Source organism: Phocoena sinus, chromosome 12 (genome assembly GCF_008692025.1).
Source record: "Phocoena sinus isolate mPhoSin1 chromosome 12, mPhoSin1.pri, whole genome shotgun sequence".
In the NCBI taxonomy this organism is placed as follows: domain Eukaryota; kingdom Metazoa; phylum Chordata; class Mammalia; order Artiodactyla; family Phocoenidae; genus Phocoena; species Phocoena sinus.
The window spans coordinates 20,352,416-20,370,240 of record NC_045774.1 but is presented as its reverse complement, the minus strand read 5'-3'; the positions used below and the strand labels follow the sequence as shown (position 1 = coordinate 20,370,240).

General features: G+C 37.9%; 1 protein-coding gene across 3 annotated transcripts in view; it reads left to right on the top strand.

Annotated features, from left to right (window-relative positions):
- Nucleotides 1-17,825, top strand: part of UTRN (utrophin) — a 561,071-nt gene that overhangs the window by 297,405 nt on the left and 245,841 nt on the right. For all 3 annotated transcript variants that reach the window (XM_032650818.1, XM_032650820.1, XM_032650819.1), the window contains 2 exons: nt 2,842-3,047; nt 5,968-6,122. In XM_032650818.1, the coding sequence (XP_032506709.1) occupies nt 2,842-3,047; nt 5,968-6,122 (361 nt within the window). The remainder of the gene's footprint in view (nt 1-2,841; nt 3,048-5,967; nt 6,123-17,825) is intronic.

Below are 17,825 nucleotides of genomic sequence, written 5' to 3'. Positions count from 1 at the left end.
AAAACAAAACAAAAAGTAAATACAAAACAGCAACAACAAAGTTCCCTGTTTCAAATTTGCTTTCTTGCTTAAAAGCATCCGTTAAATCTGTATGACATACCAAACAAAGTCAAAATTCTCAAGAATGTCACATAGGGGCAATCACTGTCTGCTTTCATCACTCCCTTTCTCTCTTTAGCTCTCAGCACTGTCTGTAACTGTTCTGTATTGTATATATTGTTTAAAATGCCCTGACATTTCTTAACCTCCTTACCTTTATTCACATTTTTTTCTTCTTGGCCTCTCCCCAGGTGAAATTCTACTCAGCAGCTAAAATGTCACCTCCTTTGTGAAGTCTCTCCCACCCTCTTTTAGTCTCTGGTGAACTATATTTTCTGTCTTTAGTTCCTGCTGTGACCTTTTCCCCCATAATTTCGTTGTAGATCTCACAGTTAATTCTCTCTCCCCTCCATAGACTGTAAATACCCCTTTTTGGCCCTGAGGCCTCTCCCAGGGCCCAGTACCAATTAGTTCCTTAATAAATATTTATTTGTGGCAGAATATAAACTGGAAGGTATTTTATTACCTAGTCTAATATTTCTGAAGGAAAGTCAACTATTCCCCCTATAAAAACTGTTTTGATTTCAAAATAAGTATTGCAGCAACAAGGTTATTATAAGAGATGAGTTAGCAGAGAACTTTTAGTGTGTCACAGTATTGGTTTATTTTTACTAAGTAAGCCATTTTCTTTCTTTCCCCCGTTTTTTTAATTTTTATTTTATTTTTATTTTTTTATTAACTGGTGGATTGCTTCTGCCTATCGAACTTTGGAGTGACCCTGTTTCCCATCACATGGCAAAGGAGCTTCTCAGCTTTGGTGACACCAAACTATTTACCAAGTCTTCTCCACTTTGCTTTTTCTACCATCTTTTGTTTTTTCCTCCACCCCTCCTCTCTGTCCAAAGTTTGCTTTAAGGTTTTTTTCTCCCGAATATCTTCCTTTTTCAATTTAACTCCCTCTTTTTTCTTCTCTCAATTTTTTCTGGTATAGAGGCTCCATGGTCCATATCATTATTCATTATATGAAAAACCACCCTCAGCCAGAGGGTACTACCAATAGTAACTTGCTTTTTGCACTTATTTCCAATGAATAGGATAATTTGCTTATCTTTTATGATAAACCTCTGATACTTGCTGTCATTGATATCTTTAGTTTTATTTGTTCAGTATTAAAGGATTCTATTAGTTATAGTACTTTATGTAACTTTGTAACTGACAAGTAAACCATTACAATAAATTTTCCCTCTCCCTAAGTTAAAACGTAAGCAATTTATTTAAACTGTTGGATAAGACAGCATAAAATAATCTCACTGAACAATTTTTTAGAATTATTATACATAAGTATAATTTACATTTTTCTGAACAGTCTTAAACTGATAGCTCTTATGGTTTACTATAACCCAGTATTGTTTGAAGAATTTTACCGAAAGGTCTTGTGATGACCTAGCTGCAAATTTTTTTTTTGTTTTTCTGTTTTTGCGGTACGTGGGCCTCTCACTGCTGTGGCCTCTCCTGTTGCGGAGCACAAGCTCTGGACGCGCAGGCTCAGCGGCCACGGCTCACGGGCCCAACCGGTCCGCGGCATGTGGGATCCTCCCAGACCGGGGCACGAACCTGCGTCCCGTGCATCGGAAGGCGGACTCTCAACCACTGCGCCACCAGGGAAGCCCTGCAATGTTATTTTTTAGTTAAGTTCTTCTTGGCCTGGTACTTAACTATAGCCCTTCAGTCTTTCTGGCATACAAGGCATCTTCTAGAAATTTATTTCTAACTTTCTACCTACTTATTACGAATGGGTTGTTGAAGATATTTAAAGTTATTGCTTACTAGTACTTCAGTTCAAATCATGAATTGCCCCTGAAGTAATTAATCAAAAGTTTAAGTTTCCTTAGATTTCTTTTTCCTTGACACATGTTAAAAATACAAGAGGAGGGCTTCCCTGGTGGCGCAGTGGTTGACAGTCTGCCTGCTGATGCAGGGGACACGGGTTCGTGCCCCGGTCTGGGAGGATCCCACGTGCCGCGGAGCGGCTGAGCCTGCGCGCCCGGAGCCTGTGCTCCACAACAGTGAGAGGCCCGCGTACCGCAAAAAAAAAAAAAAAAAAATACAAGAGGAAAGAAAGTAGGGGAGAGAAAAGGAAAAGAGAAAGAGACAGAAACAGAGAATGAAAGAAAGAGAAATAGAAACAATAAAAAAGAGAGAGGAAAAGAGCCAATATGGATTTTTTTATAATAAAAAACTGCTGGGTACCTAGAAGTTGAATCTAATTTACTTTTAGCACTTCTCTTGAATATATAAAAACACTTCCTTTTAGAGAGGTTTCATGCTACAGTAAAACAAATGTGAAAAGTATTCTTAAGTATTTTATTTTCTTTTAAAATCAGTACTTCCTTAGAGGATGACAAATGACTATATCTTTGGTCATAAAGTTCTATCATAATGTACTGTTAAAATCTGCCTTCTTCAAACCAGGTTCTGTAAATATAAATTAGGTAGGAATTTATTTTCTTTATAATTTTTAGTTTGTCAGTTTATAATAGTCAGTATCTTTATTGTGAGATATTTTAATGCATTTAAAATAGTTTAATTCAAGATTTTTTCTTCAAGGATGGTTTCAGAAATATATCAGTCATACAGTGTGGCAGACATAATAAAATTCCTTTAAAATGTATGTACCATTTTGCCTCCTTTCTCTTTTCTATATATAACCTTATTTGTGATGAATTTGGTATCAGGTATTTTTTCCCTTTCCTGTTAGTTACTTTCTGGGATTTTAAAAAATATATATAATACCTCCTCCAGTGGAAAAGGTCAAGAACCAGTGGGATAGCACCCAGCATGGTGTGGAGTTAAGACAGCAGCAGCTGGAGGACATGATTATTGACAGCCTTCAGTGGGATGACCACAGGGAAGAGACGGAGGAGCTCATGAGAAAGTATGAGGCTCGCCTCTATATCCTTCAACAAGCTCGAAGGGATCCACTTATCAAACAAATTTCTGATAATCAAGTAAGACTCATTAGATACTTTCTGGCATTATCAGTTTGTGGGATGTACTTTTTTTTGTTCTGTTGCTAACTGTAATTTTTAGGACCCTTGTCATAATGTTTTCCCAAGTGCTTAGAATGTACACTGAAATTTATATAAAGAATTTGACCAGGAAAGTTTTTGAAAAATTTCTGGAGGCATAACAAATAGAAATGTACGTGTATCCTAGATTTATAGCTCACTGACTCTTTGCAAATGGAACTTACCCATGAACCAGCATCTAGAAAGAAAACATTTTCAGGATCCCAGGAACCCTCCTTTTGTTCCCTTCCATATCTACCCTGAAGGTATTTTTTTATTTATGAAATCTCCTGAGACTTTCATTTGAGGGCTACTGTAGTGAACAAATCAAGTATTAAGTAAGTTTAGTTTCTTCTAGTACCTTTTATCAATATCATCATAGCAGGTACCTTTTTTGTGATTAGTTGGATTATAGAGTTGATGATATTGAACACTTGTGGTATTTTTAAAGTGCTATTTTAAATCTCTACAGTCATAGAAAATATTCTTGAGTTGGAGGTTATGGCTGTTAGGTGATACTTTGGTGTAACATTTATTTACCCTTCAGGTAGCCTAAATGAAAGTGTACGCTTGTGAAGAATATAATAAAGGATATATGGGAAAAATCTCAGACATGAGAGTATGTTTTTATTCTTCAGACATGTAGGCTTTCCATGGTTACAACTTAAAAAGCAAGTGGCCAGGTATCCTGGTTTCCTGGGTCATTCTCTGTGTTTATGCTATCTGCTGAATTGTCTTCACCAAAAGACTCAAAAGTAATAATCAGCAAAGCTCCCGGACACTTAACCAGAGGAATACAGTTAAAAGTGATATCAGTGTTTCAATCATCATATTCAGAATATTCTTTTCTTTTTTTTTAATACATCCTAATTGGAGTATAATTGCTTCGCCATACTGTGTTAGTTTCTGTTGTATAACAAAGTGAATCAGCCATATGCATACATATATCCCCATATCCCCTCCCTCTTGAGCCTCCCTCACACCCTCCCTATCCCACCCCTCTAGGTGGTCACAAAGCACGGAGCTGATCTCCCTGTGCTAAGCAGCTGCTTCCCACTAGCTATCTATTTTACACTTGGTAGTGTATACATGTCGATGCTACTCTCACTTCACCCCAGCTTCACCCTGCCCCTCCGTGTCCTCAAGTCCATTCTCTATGTCTACATCTTTATTCCTGCCCTGCCACTAGGTTCATCAGTACCATTTCTTAAAAATGACTTTGGGCTGCACTGGGTCTTCGTTGCTGTGCGCGTGCTTTCTCTAGTTGTGGTGAGCGGGGGCTACTCTTCGTTGCGGTGCGTGGGCTTCTCATTGCGGTGGCTTCTCTTGTTGCAGAGCAAGGGCTCTAGGTGCACGGGCTTCAGTAGTTGTGGCTCAAGGGCTCTAGAGCGCAGGCTCAGTAGTTGTGGTGCACCGGCTTAGTTGCTCCGTGGCATGTGGGATCTTCCCGGACCAGGGCTCGAACCCATGTCTCCTGCACTGGCAGGCGGAATCTTAACCACTGCGCCACCAGGGAGGCCCTGTACCATTTTTTTTTTTTTTTAGATTTCATATGTATGCATTAGCATACGGTATTTGTTTCTCTCTTTCTGACTTACTTCACTCTGTATGACAGACTCTAGGTCCATCCACCTCACTACAAATAACTCAATTTCATTTCTTTCTATGGCTGAGTAATATTCCATTGTATATATGTGCCACATTTTCTTTATCCATTCATCTGAGGTATCACCTCACACGGGTCAGAATGGCCATTATCAAAAAATCTAGAAACAATAAATGCTGGACAGGGTGTGGTGAAAAGGGAACCCTCCTGCACTGTTGGTGGGAATGTAAATTGATACAACCACTATGGAGAACAGTATGGAGGTTCCTTAAAAAACTAAAAATAGGGGCTTCCCCGGTGGCGCAGTGGTTGAGAGTCCGCCTGCCGATGCAGGGGACGCGGGTTCGTGTCCCGGTCCGGGAAGATCCCACATGCCGCAGAGCGGCTGGGCCCGTGAGCCATGGCCGCTGAGCCTGTGTGACCGGAGCCTGTGCTCCGCAACGGGAGAGGCCACAACAGTGAGAGGCCCGCGTATCGCAAAAAAAAAAAAAAAAAAAAACTAAAAATAGAGCTACCATATGACCCAGCAATCCCACTACTGGGCATATACCTGGAGAAAACCATAATTCAAAAAGGAATATTCTAATCAGCAGTGTAGTTCTATTCTAGAACTTTAGGGTGGATTTTTCTGCTAGTCGCTACAAAAATCATTTTAAGAACATTCATTGGTCATTTAGATTTCATGGGGAGTATCTTGATACAAGAGCTCTCAGAGGTGGAAAAAAATTTATCAAGGAACCAATGCCTATGGACATGCAGCATCAATTTAGTTTATTCAAGCAACTCTCAGTAAACCTTGCTTAGCTACTGGATCCAGCCAAGCAGTTAACTTTGTAAACAGTGATACACAGTGATCCAGGGACAAGAAGACTTCCATGTTGTTGCCCTTTCCATATCTCAAGCACATATAGAGGAACTAACTCTATAGTAAGCTCATTTCTATAAGATACATGTTCCTGTAAGGATCAGATATAGCAGTAGGAATGAAAGAAGACAACTGGTTTGAGGAAGTAAAACATATCAAAGGAGAAAAGACAGTAATCTTTTAATGTTATCTGCTATGTACCTGATCACTTTTCACTTCCAGAATTATTTTTGTTTGAGCTTACATGCAAGAGTTTGTTTTATAATTTGATTCCTTCTTTTGATATCTGTGTCTAAAACATATTAAAACCTACTGGAAGGACCAGTGTTTTGGTCATACTTGTTATTGAGTGATCCGGTCTAACAATTAAATCTGAAATTACACCTTAGATGTTGCTTCAAGAACTGGCTCCTGGTGCTGGTATCGTAATGGCATTCGATAATGTCCTGCAGAAACTGCTGGAGGAATATGGCAGTGATGACACGAGGAATGTGAAAGAAACCACGGAGTACTTAAAAACATCATGGATCAATCTAAAACAAAGGTAACGCTAAGGCCCTGGCAGCTGTATGTATGTATATTGTCAAGTTGATAATTTTTTTTTTTTTTTTTGCGGTATGCGGGCCTCTCACTATTGTGGCCTCTCCCGTTGCGGAGCACAGGCTCCGGACGCGCAGGCCCAGCGGCCATGGCTCACGGGCCCAGCCGCTCCGCGGCATGTGGGATCTTCCCGGACTGGGGCACGAACCCGTGTCCCCTTCATCGGCAGGCGGACTCTCAACCACTGTACCACCAGGGAAGCCCAAGTTGAGAATTTGATTGCTTTGGCTTTCTCATGGAAGCGTGTGGAACAGGTCACATATTTTATTATTATTTTTAAATTTTTATGCTGTACTGAGTTAGTATTATCACACTTAGTACAGAGTGTATATTTATACATTAGGTACTTGAGTTTCTGCAATGGAATTTTTCTTTGAATGAGTCTAAACCTTGCCCGTGATCATTTTATGTGTTCTGATTTTCTTATGCCTCTTGAGTACATTTTGTAGTACTCTGATGGTAAGGAACACTTAGGTATTACAGAGGCATCAGGGTAATATTATCCCTAACGGTAATTAAAACAGTATGCTATTTGGTCAGGTCATCCTCGGTTTTGGCTGAGAACACATGGATCCCCACTAGTCTCCTGAAGTATACTAAGTATATGTTGGGCTTCAACTAACTTATTATCTTTTCTTTTCATTACTTTATCTCGTCAGTATATTTGGAACAGTCTAAAATAGCATACGTGTTTATAAGAGAAATTTTTCTGTCACTTGAGCATCTAGACTTTGAGGCACTTTTAAACAATGGTTAGCATCCTTTAAGACTGCATATTTATATTCATCATCAGTAAGACGCTGTTTGCTTCCTGCATAGTACCGTGAATACCTGTGTCTGAATGAAATTATGGTTTCACACATCTTGAATATTCAGATGCAACTGCCTGAAAGCTAACTTGATATCAAAACCACATTTATTTTGCAGTGAATAAAATGGATAATATCAGAACACTTTATGATATATATTACTGGTAATAAAGTATGCACAAGCATGTAGTAATGGTTTGATATGGAGGTATTTTGTACATTTTTAGAATGTCATTTTTAGTTAGATTCTCTAATGTACATTTGGGGAAACTCAAAAGAATTATGAGTCAGTATGTGAACATGAATGTGTTGCTGCATATCCCTAGGATTCTGGAGAATATAAAGACAAGGATAGCAAATACAAAACTTCAAAGTGTTTAAAGCAGAATATAGTTATAATATTGGTCTTTCTAGCATTTTAGTACAACTGCTTTTCTCTTGTTGTAACAGGTAATTTGGATATAGTAAGAATCCCAAAACTAAGGCAGGGAAGAGGAGGAATTAAAAACAGCTTTAAAGTACAAATTTCTAGTTACAAGATAATTTCTGGGGATGTAAGATACAGCATGGTGATTATAGTTAACAGTACTGTATTGTGTATTTGAAAGTCACTAAATCTTAAAAGTTATCACAAGAAAAATGTGTAACCATGTTTAGTGATGGATGTTAACTAAATTTACTGTGCTAATCATTTTGCAATATATACATATATCAAATCATTGTTGTACACCTAAGGCTAATACAGTGTTGTATGTCAATTATATCTCAGTTAAAAAACCCAGCCTTAACATTAAGAGAGATCGTCCTTAAGCATACTTTATCTATGTGTTTCCACAAATTCCGTCTACTGTAAGAATTACGACTTTGTTTTTATTGTAAACAATACCAGAAAAATTGATCACTTAGGAATGTGTGGCCAGCTTTATTTAGCAATTCCAGTTCTTTTTTTGCTTTTACTTTGTAAATATTTTAAGACAGCCTACAGCAGTGGTTAGATTAGATGGAAGAGGCAATTAAAGATGAATTATATTCCAGGGTGATCTTTCATTTATCATAGCTAAGACAACCACAGTGTTCCAGTTTTATGGTAGTTACAAGTCATTGTCTTTATTCTATTTTCTTTCTGCGTTTTAGGGGACATAAGTAAACATGTTAATATTTAGATATGGTTTAGGTATGTTATTATCTATAAAGCAGAGAAAATACAACAAAACTGTGGCTCACGGGATCCCATCATAGTGATAGCTGGGTTTTCTATGTATTGCTAGGATTTTATCTTTTAAACACAATTTTATTTACAATTTCTAACTGTTTAATTGAAGATCTTCCTGAAATATACAAATCTTTCCTTGCCTTCTTTAGCAAAGTACATGAACCTATATTAAACATTCTTTGAATTCTTGGCATTATTGTTATGAAGAGAGAATTAAGGAACTATAAGAGCTGTACCTGACCTTACAGTTCATTTAAACAAGTGTTTCTCAACCTTTTTTACATTATCCACCCCGCCTAAGGAGCCTTTTCAGATACTTGCCCACAGGACATTTTAATACCGTGGGTATCCTGTGTATCTGTTTCTGTACTTTATATTTATGCTTTATACGTAAAAAGAGTAGATCTTTCCCACTCCCCTCCGCCACCTCGCACCACCAAGAACCATACTTTCTTCCATCGAGAATGCTTACTCTAATACTCCCTCAGACAAGTTAAATGACACGTTCCAAGGTACAAGGCAGAACCAAGGTGATATTTTTCTTTATTAAATTTTGACAATGCTCTCCACGCTCTGAAGAATTGGTGGTGAATTTTTTCAGGCTGCTATGCTTTGTGAGATTTTGTGCTTCATTTTTAGCGTATAAATTTTATTGGGCATCTCCTAATTGTTGGGCTCTGTGCTAAGCTCTTCACTTGCATTATTTTATTTAATCCTCTGAATACCCATAGGAGATAGGCAGAATTTTCATCAACATTATATCGATGAACAAACTGAAGTAGAGAGAAGTTAAGGAATACCCGAGATCACAGAGCTCATACAGGCAGAGCTGAGATTGGAATCCAAGCCTTTTTTGACTTTGCAGTTGGGCTTTTATCTTTCTTAAAAAATCGCTTTATTTTTCTTCTTTGCTGTCAGAACTTCAGCTATTGCTGATGATGGTTCTGAGTACCCACCTCTCAGATCTTTGTGATTCTACTTACTGGTTCTTATCTGTGTTGAGTTTAGAAACCAGATCTGATTAAAGATATGGGGGCCTCTGCTACGAATAAATGTAACTCTCTCTAGTACATGGCCATTGTGCCTGCTGTAGTGGCTGGCCCTGGAGCACCTTTACACCATGGCTTTTCTCTCATCTCCCAGCTGTGTTCTGAATGTACATTGTAGTCAGCCAAATTCTGGGGGGGTGAAGGGTTATTATATTGCACATGGAACACTATTATTGCGGTATAATATATGAAATTTAATATCAGCATTCAAAGGAAATGTTTTGTCTGAATTGCAATGGGACTAAGTCATTTGGCTATTCACGTTCCCTTATCTACCACCCGCAATCCAATACTCACTGATAACAGAAAGCTTTGAATTGACGCGAGGCTATTTATTATGGTCTATTTATCCCGCGTAGTGTGAATAGCCTTGTTCCGAGCTGCAGAAATATTAATGTGTTTGCTCCCTCAGGGCGTAGTTGGGGCTAACATGTCGTTTAGATACATTCATAATAATAGTTTTCTAATGTACAAAAAATGATTAATTCTTAAACATAACTAGCTCCCGATATTTTGGGTTCTGTAAACAACAGGTCTGTCTCTAACATTTTAAACTAATTGACATATCTTGACCACTATTCTTTTTGCTGGTGAAATTTTTTTCTTACATTTCTTAATGCCAGTTAACAAATTTTGTAGTGCAAATTGAGATAACGATAATTGAAATGGGCTTATAGTAACTTTCAGAGTGTAGATGCCTCATGTGGGTCTGAAATGTTATTTTAACCCTGGAGTGCATATGTTCATGTATATGTGTATGTATGTACACATACACACATACTTGCACACATACATATACACACATAGTTATTTATGCTGAAACATTATGAAGGAAACGAGACAATATAACTTTATGTTATAAAGAATATCCTATAGATCATTAATTATTATGTATTTTTCTCTTTGCCCTCCATCCCCCGGAAGCCATCTTTTGCTGCCTACTTTAAGGCATTTCTCGGTTTATACAGGCAGGACGAAAAGCACACTGGCTCTGGTATCTGGCAATCCTTGATTAACATCCTGGCTTATTCACTTACCATCTGTGTGAACTTTGACCAAGTTATTTCAACTCACTGAATCTCAATTTCTTGGTTGTAAAGCAGAGCACATATCTAATGGGTAAGATTATTGTTAGGGTCAAGAATTAGGTATAAAGGTTCCTCATACATGGTATGTGCTCAACAAAAGTTTACCCCAAATTATTATCATCTGCTCTGTCATATTATGTGTTCCTTATAAATCCGTTGCCCTTTGGTCTGTTGTACAGTACTGTCTATGGTTAAATTAGCGGAAGGTTTAGTCATCGTCAGTTGTTTGTCTGTAGTCATTTTGAATAGTCTCGATTTACATTAATGAGAAAATAATTGGTTATCTGATTTACTGAGTGCGGTATATATATTCTAAATGTTTATTACCAGATGAAACTTTTAGAAAATACAATTTTCTTGTTAGTGTCTTAGTCTGTTCAGTCTTCTGTAACAAACTCCACAGACTGGGTGGCTTAGAAACTACAGAAATGTACTTCTCAAATTTCGGGAGGCTGGAAGTCCAAGATCAGGGTGCCAGCATGGTCGGGTGAAGACCCTCTTCCCGGTAGCAGACTTCTCCTTTCCCTATGTGGCAGAAGGGATATGAGAGCTTTCTCAGGCCTCTTTTATAAGGTCATTAACCTCATTCATGGTGGCTTTGCCCTCAAGACCTAATCATCTCCCAAAGGCCAACCGACCTCCTAATACCATCGCATTGGGCATTAAGATTTCAACATAGGAATTTGAGGAGGACAGATACATTCAGACCATAGCAGTTAGTAAAATCATCACAGTTGCTGAATTTACATTGCATTTAAGTGTTTTCTGCCTAGGCAGAAGTGTAACCGTCGTGGAAAGAAAGGGTGTAGTATTTTTTAAAGTTTATTTCATGTGACAGCCACAAATACAGATTTATCTAGTGAAGGAACTTTCTTCTTTAGAAATGACACTGTCTTTCTAATTAATGTTCATTAACTTGTTAATAACGTCCTGCTGGACATGTGGAATGCACAGAGTTTACAAGGGGTTATATAAATATTGTGTATACTAAAGACTGAATTTGTGAAGCCCTTGATTATTTTGAAAACATTACATTCCAAAAATTTGAATTTGCCTTTGATTGCTTTCCCAGTTATTTTTATTGTATATTTTGAAACTTTCATTATTTCTGTTATTACTTTTTCAGCAGTGATTGTTTATTGTCCCAACTGACTAATAAAAATGAAATGTTCTTTTTCAGCATTTATCCATTGTTTGATTTGGCCAGTTTCTTTGAACTGTGGTCAGTGGAGATACTCATATGGGGATTGTGTCCTATGGCCTGACATCAACCTGGCCCATCCTTTGCACTCTTAAAATGAGTGTTGTAGCAGCTGTCACTCCCAAATTAATGAGCTTAGGTGAAAAGTACTGGTAGCCATATCCTTTGAGCCTGTATGCTGGTATGAGATTTGGGTCAGTCAATTTGATTTATCCTCTCCGAAGCTTACTTCTTTCCCTGAATGTTACCTTTATTTTCCAACCTGTTTCTTTTCTTTTCATTGCTAGCATTTCGTTTTTAGTTTTCCCTTCTGAGCTGGGAAGGAAACTGGTAAAGAAGAAAAGTGTAAAAATTATACTCTTCTTTATTTTCCTTTTTTGTTATATTGTTTTAATATTTCAATTACTGTTTTATTGCCTTTGAAAAAAATTTACCAATAATGTCTTTGTGGTACATACCTAACAATACTAATGTTTTCATTTTGTATATAACAAGCTCAAGCAAGCAGTTATTTTCTTAATGCATTTAACTCCATAATAAACAACCTAAAGGACCAGTGCCTGTAGCCTTTGTCTTTGCTTTCATTTGTTCTTTTTTCCCATGAGTTAGTTCATTACATGTTTATTTATTTAACCTTATCGTTGTCAAGCTCTGTGATCAGCCCTGAAGCTTCAGCCATAAACAGTGCTCTGTGCCTACTCCCCAGGAAGCTTACCTTTCATAGGAAGATCCAGGTAGTAAAAAGAAAATAATACATAATTATAGATGATGATTTTGGAGGCAAAAGAAACTAAAGAGGTGCTACCTAAGAGAGGGAATTATTTAGCTTGGCTAAATTTAGAAAACATAATGCAAAAGGCAGCATTTGAGCTGATTCAGGTTAAGAAGAACCATCTGAAAAAAATTCTAGGGTCAGCAGCAAAGGTAAAAGTCATGAGGCGGGAAACAGCATAGAATGTGGTTGAAATAAAATGAATAAGGGGCTTAAGAAGTGGTAGAAGAGGGAGGCAGAGGCAACATCATGCGGAACTTTGTAAGACATGGGAAAGGGTTTGGATATTAAGTACAATGGAAAGCTATTGGAATCAGTAAGCAAGGGATGACACTATCTAATTTATAATATTCAATCGAATCTTGCTTAGTCTTATGAGGAGAATATATTTTAGGGGTGTAAGAGAATAATTGGGACAGCCAGTAAAGAAGTGATTATTGTGGTCCAGGTGAGAGATGGTGGGTATCCTGGGATATTGTGTACCAGCAATGGTGGAAAGAAGGTCATGGCTTTTGAGATGTACTTCAGAAGTAGAAAAGATGTTTGATGGGTTAGATATGTAATTTGGGGGAGTGGAAACAATCTAAGATGGCACTTTGTGAAAGGATGAGTGGTAGTACCATTCACTGGAAAAGGCTATGGGAGTTTCTGGGAGAAAAAGTTCAAGAACTGGATTTTGACGTGCTCATTTGAGATGCCTATTAGATATCCAAGTGTATAGGTCAAATAGATAATTGGATATGTGAATCTGGAGCTCAAACATTCCAGAGCTCAGATAGGAATTGGGGAGTTCTTAGCATCTACAGTGGAGGTTAAATCTGTGGGACTGGATGAGATCACTGGGAAAAGAATAAAGATGGAGAAGAGGGAGATGGATTGAGTCCACAAAGTCTAGGGTTTGGTGATGGAGCAAAAAAAGGAAAAGAGAACAGAAAAGGCTCGGAAAAATCTTCGAATGAAGTAGAAACAAAATCCAGGTGTTCAAAAGTATAGGGAAGAAAATATTTTTAAGAGGGAATGGAGAGAGGATAATATTTCTAAGAGGGAATGATCCATTGTGTTTAATTAGGCTGAGAAATTCAAAAAGATGACACAACACCATTCCTGGAATTCCACATTTTGAAGATTCTGGTGATTTTGAAAAGAGCAATTTCAAGGGAGTAATGGGGTAGAAAGTAGAGAATGAGATCAAGTTGGGGAAATAGAAATGATTTGTGGAAAGATCACCAGAGAAGTTTGTTGTAAACAGAGGCAGAGAGATTAGGTAGTACCTGGAAAGCAGTGAAGGTTAAAGAGAGGTGAATGACTTTTCTTTAAAATGGGACATGAGAATAAAGCATGTGTGTATGCTCATGGGAATGATCTAGTAGAGTGATGTCAGACTGAGGTGACAAAGGAAGAGGAAAGAAGTCCTTCTGTTGATAAGGTGAGATCTGTAGAATTGAGTTTGGTTAGAGCTGGGATGCTTTTTCCATTATGACAGGAAGGACAGTGAGAAGATGAGTATAGATGCATGTGGATTGGAGCCTTAGTAGTGGGAGGATGACATATTCTCAGTGCAATGACTTCTGCTTTCTTTATGATCCATGAGGTGTGCTCTCAGTGAGGCTGGAAGTGTGACTGAGAGAAGTTTGAAGAAAGAGGATCAGTTGTAGAATCTAGGTGGGTGGGACAGAGAGCTTCCTAGGGGGACTTTAGTGCTGGGCAGTGATGGGTGCCTATTTGTGATTTATTATAATAATGTAAAGGAAAGATAGCCCTGTTGTGGTGTTCTTTAGCAATGTGTATCTACTCGGAGGCAAGTAGAAAGAATGCAGATGAAAAGTCAGACGGAGAGGGAGCAGGGGAGAGGAAGGTATTTGTAAGGTAATGGAGACCGGGATGCACTAGTGCATAATGGTGTCTATCGTGTCCCTTTCCCTGGGAGGTGCAGTCCCTCACTGGAGCCTATGGCTTGGCAAGCAGATCTTGAGTTGGATTTCAGACTCCACATACCTGTTGAGGCAGTGAGCAGCCTATGTGCAGTTACCATGGACCTGGAGGTCAGTATATGAACATAATGGAAAATGTCTCCTGCTTTGAAGGAGTAGGATTTTGCCTGGAAGGTGGGAGAACAGCGGCTTGGAAGTAGCAAATCGAAGGAGGCGGACCCTCATTCCAACAGTTGTGCATCACGAGGCATATAGGGTCTGAGAGAAAAAAGAAAAAGACTTCGTTAGAAGTCTGCAGACAAATTGATGGCACTAGGGAAACCAATTTCACTTAAGGCAGGGTAAAAGGATCGATCTGAGGAATCTCCCAATCATAGAATAGGTTTCCAGGCTTAATGGAAGAAGGGTTTTGGGGGTAGGTTGGGAAAGGTATGGAGCAGTATTGGGGTTATGGTCTGGTAATGGTTGGCTAAGACCAAATATCTGGTAGTGACTTAGTTAAAAGGGAAATAGGATGTGGTGTGATAAATCCTCACATAGGAATAGTTCTGTCTTGAATAGCGGGGTTGCGGGTACCTCTCTTAAGCTTCCCAAGTGGTGTGGTATTAGCAGCTTAGAACAGTCTCCTTGAGTTCCATGGAGTGAATTTTTAAGTGCCTGATGATGACCCAATCTCTGTGCAACAGAGACTGGTCACAAAGTACCATAGATGGTTGGGGATATCTTCAGTGACTAATTCTTCATTAAATCCACTGCATTAAAGTGTGCTTTAATATATTTCCTAGCTAAATGATACTTTATACACCAAAGGACAAATTACCTTGTGAAGGTACTCAATGGGAAACTTAAAGAATTGTTTCATTGTAAGTTTTTTACATGCCACTCAAACTACTGATGCTACTATTTTCCACTCTAGAAGAGGTAAATATATTTAAATCTCATGTAACTGTAAACATCACCTTTAAAGTATACCAAAATTTAGCAACACATATCTGTGGGTTTGCTAAGACACTCTTTTCCATTGATGTCTTAAAAAAAAAGACATATCTACTTGTGTTCAGACACTCTTTTGACCAATTATAAGCACATGCACATTTGATTAAACAATATTATATCTTGTAGCTTAAAAATGAAGCATTATTTAACATTTAAAATAACATTTTAAAAATTCAGTTATATGGGTGGCCATGTTTTGTAATGCTACAAAATGACTATAAGCTATTTTGTAGCCTATCATAGTTGCTTTTATAACAGAAATCTCTTTAAAAGCTGAGTTTACATTTTAAAAATCCAAGTCCCCTTTAACATAAACTATTATAAATCTGCCACAGATACATTCTTTAAATCTTTTATGAGAAGTTATTTATACTTTCAGTCTGCACCATTTCTTGCATTAAAGAATTCTATAGTCTGCTACTTCTGTTTGAAGTAAAAAAATTTTTTTGCTAAAATTATCCTTCTAAACTTCAAAAGTTCTTTTAGGATTTCAGCCTATCTTTATGATTTGTGGGTTTTACAGGATTAAAAAAAAAAAAATCTTTTCTGCCTTTGTCTAGTAGCCATAATTTCCTGAACTTAAAATCCTGTGGCATGCAGGATCTTTAGTGTGGCATGTGTACGTCTTAGCTGCGGCATGCAGACTTTAGTTGCGGCATGGATGCAGGATCTAGTTCCTCAGCCAGGGATTGAACTTGGACCCCCTGCATTGGGAGTGCGGAGTCTTACCCACTGGACCACGAGGGAAGTGCCTACATGCAGTGATTCTTAATGAAGCTGAATTTGAAGTTACGGATGGAGTGAGAATGGAGGAACTCTTCCAGTAGGTTTTATAATCTCTATGATGGAATTTGTAGTTTTAAAAGGACCCCTAGAGATTCTGACACGGGCCCTTTACTCAACTAGTCCAAGCTCTTTATTTTAAGGATGGAAAAAGAAAATTGGAGATTTGAAGTGGTTACCCCAAGGCATATAGCTAGTAAATGGCAGAGGTGGTAAAATTAGGTGGTTTCCTTCTGAGAGCAGTGTATAAATGGCATTAGAAGTAATTTATTAGCCTGTGTCATAAAGTGTGTGTACATACTTCTGAGCATCTAATTTTAGTGATTTTTTTGCCTTATGGTATTATGATAAATCATGTGAAATTCCTTGAAAATAAATAAAAGATTCTTGTAGTGTCTTGTCGTGTCCAGTATACCATACTCTAGCCTTTTAAAAAAAGAATAAAATGAATGATGTGGACAGCTGATACCTTTTAGCTATATTCTGTTACAGATTTCATATGAAATTATATTAATTTCAAAAATCGGATTATAAGTATAAATACTATGGTTATACATTTTAAAATGTATATTTATTATAATAACAGGAAGACAATTCGGACTGCTGTAAATAGAGTTTAGTTTTCAGTATGTTCATTATTTTTAGTTGTTGATTGTCATCATGATAAAAAAACTATGACACCAGATATTCGTGAATTTTAAAAAATTCCCTAGGACATTTATTATTAAATTGCCCATTTGCATCCTATACATAAAATTACTTTCCCAGTATTTCACCAAATTCATATACAAGGTTAGGGAAAAATGTTATAAGCCACTATGTTTGTGGTGATTTGTTGTTACAGCAGTAATGGCCTGCTAATAGGCACCATAAGAGAAATTATGGGATGCTATGGAATGAGATACTATAGGTTTGGAAAGTATCTGCACCAAGTTCTGTAGGGTAAGTAGAAATTAACCAGGTGGAAAGGGAAAAGTTTAGTGGGGGGATGGAGGGGTTAGGAAGGATATTTAAAGTAAAAGAAATAAAAAGTTAAGCTCTGGATGGGAAACAGTGACCACTTTGAGGGTTAGTAATTGGTTCGTTTTTGTAGGTGGCATGAGGCTTGGAGTGATGAGATGATACTTGGAAAGGTAAGCAAGACTCAGACCTTGTGGAGAACCTTGTGTGGCAAGTGGAGTTTAGGGATGATGAAAATGATGCGTGAGGAGGTGGGCAACTGCCCCAGGTTTCACAGCTAGTCAGTGGAGGAGCCATGTCTGCCTTGATCCAAAACCTGTATTCTTTTGCTTTAGTAACCAATAAAGTAGACATCTCTTAACCATTGTCTAAAAGTTATTTTTTAGCAGTTTCCTACAAAGTGAATACTTTTGAAGGAGAATCTCTTTTCCCACTGATGACTAGTAGATAATTTGACAGTTTTACAATAAATGCCCTAGCTTCTGGATTCAGAATGTTCCACTGGTCACCAAAATATGCTGCTGGTGTTACCCAACCCAGTGGAACCAACATTGTCTAAGGTCAAGCGCTCATGATTCTCTTAGCTCCCTTTTCCTCTGAAGCATCACTTTAGGCTTTCCACCTCCCCTGCTAGCCTGGTCCTTCCTTCATGCTTGATAAGTTTGTAAGTGTCTCTCAAGTAGAGGGAATCTCTGCCTTCACCCATGAGGTTCTTAGACATTTGCATCCTTTTCCCTAGTCTGGGCATTCTTAGGGTTTAATAGAGCTAATTCATAATGATGTGTTTCTACATTAGCTGTTTGCCACATAACCTGTTATGTACGTGTGAATATTCTTAAGAATAA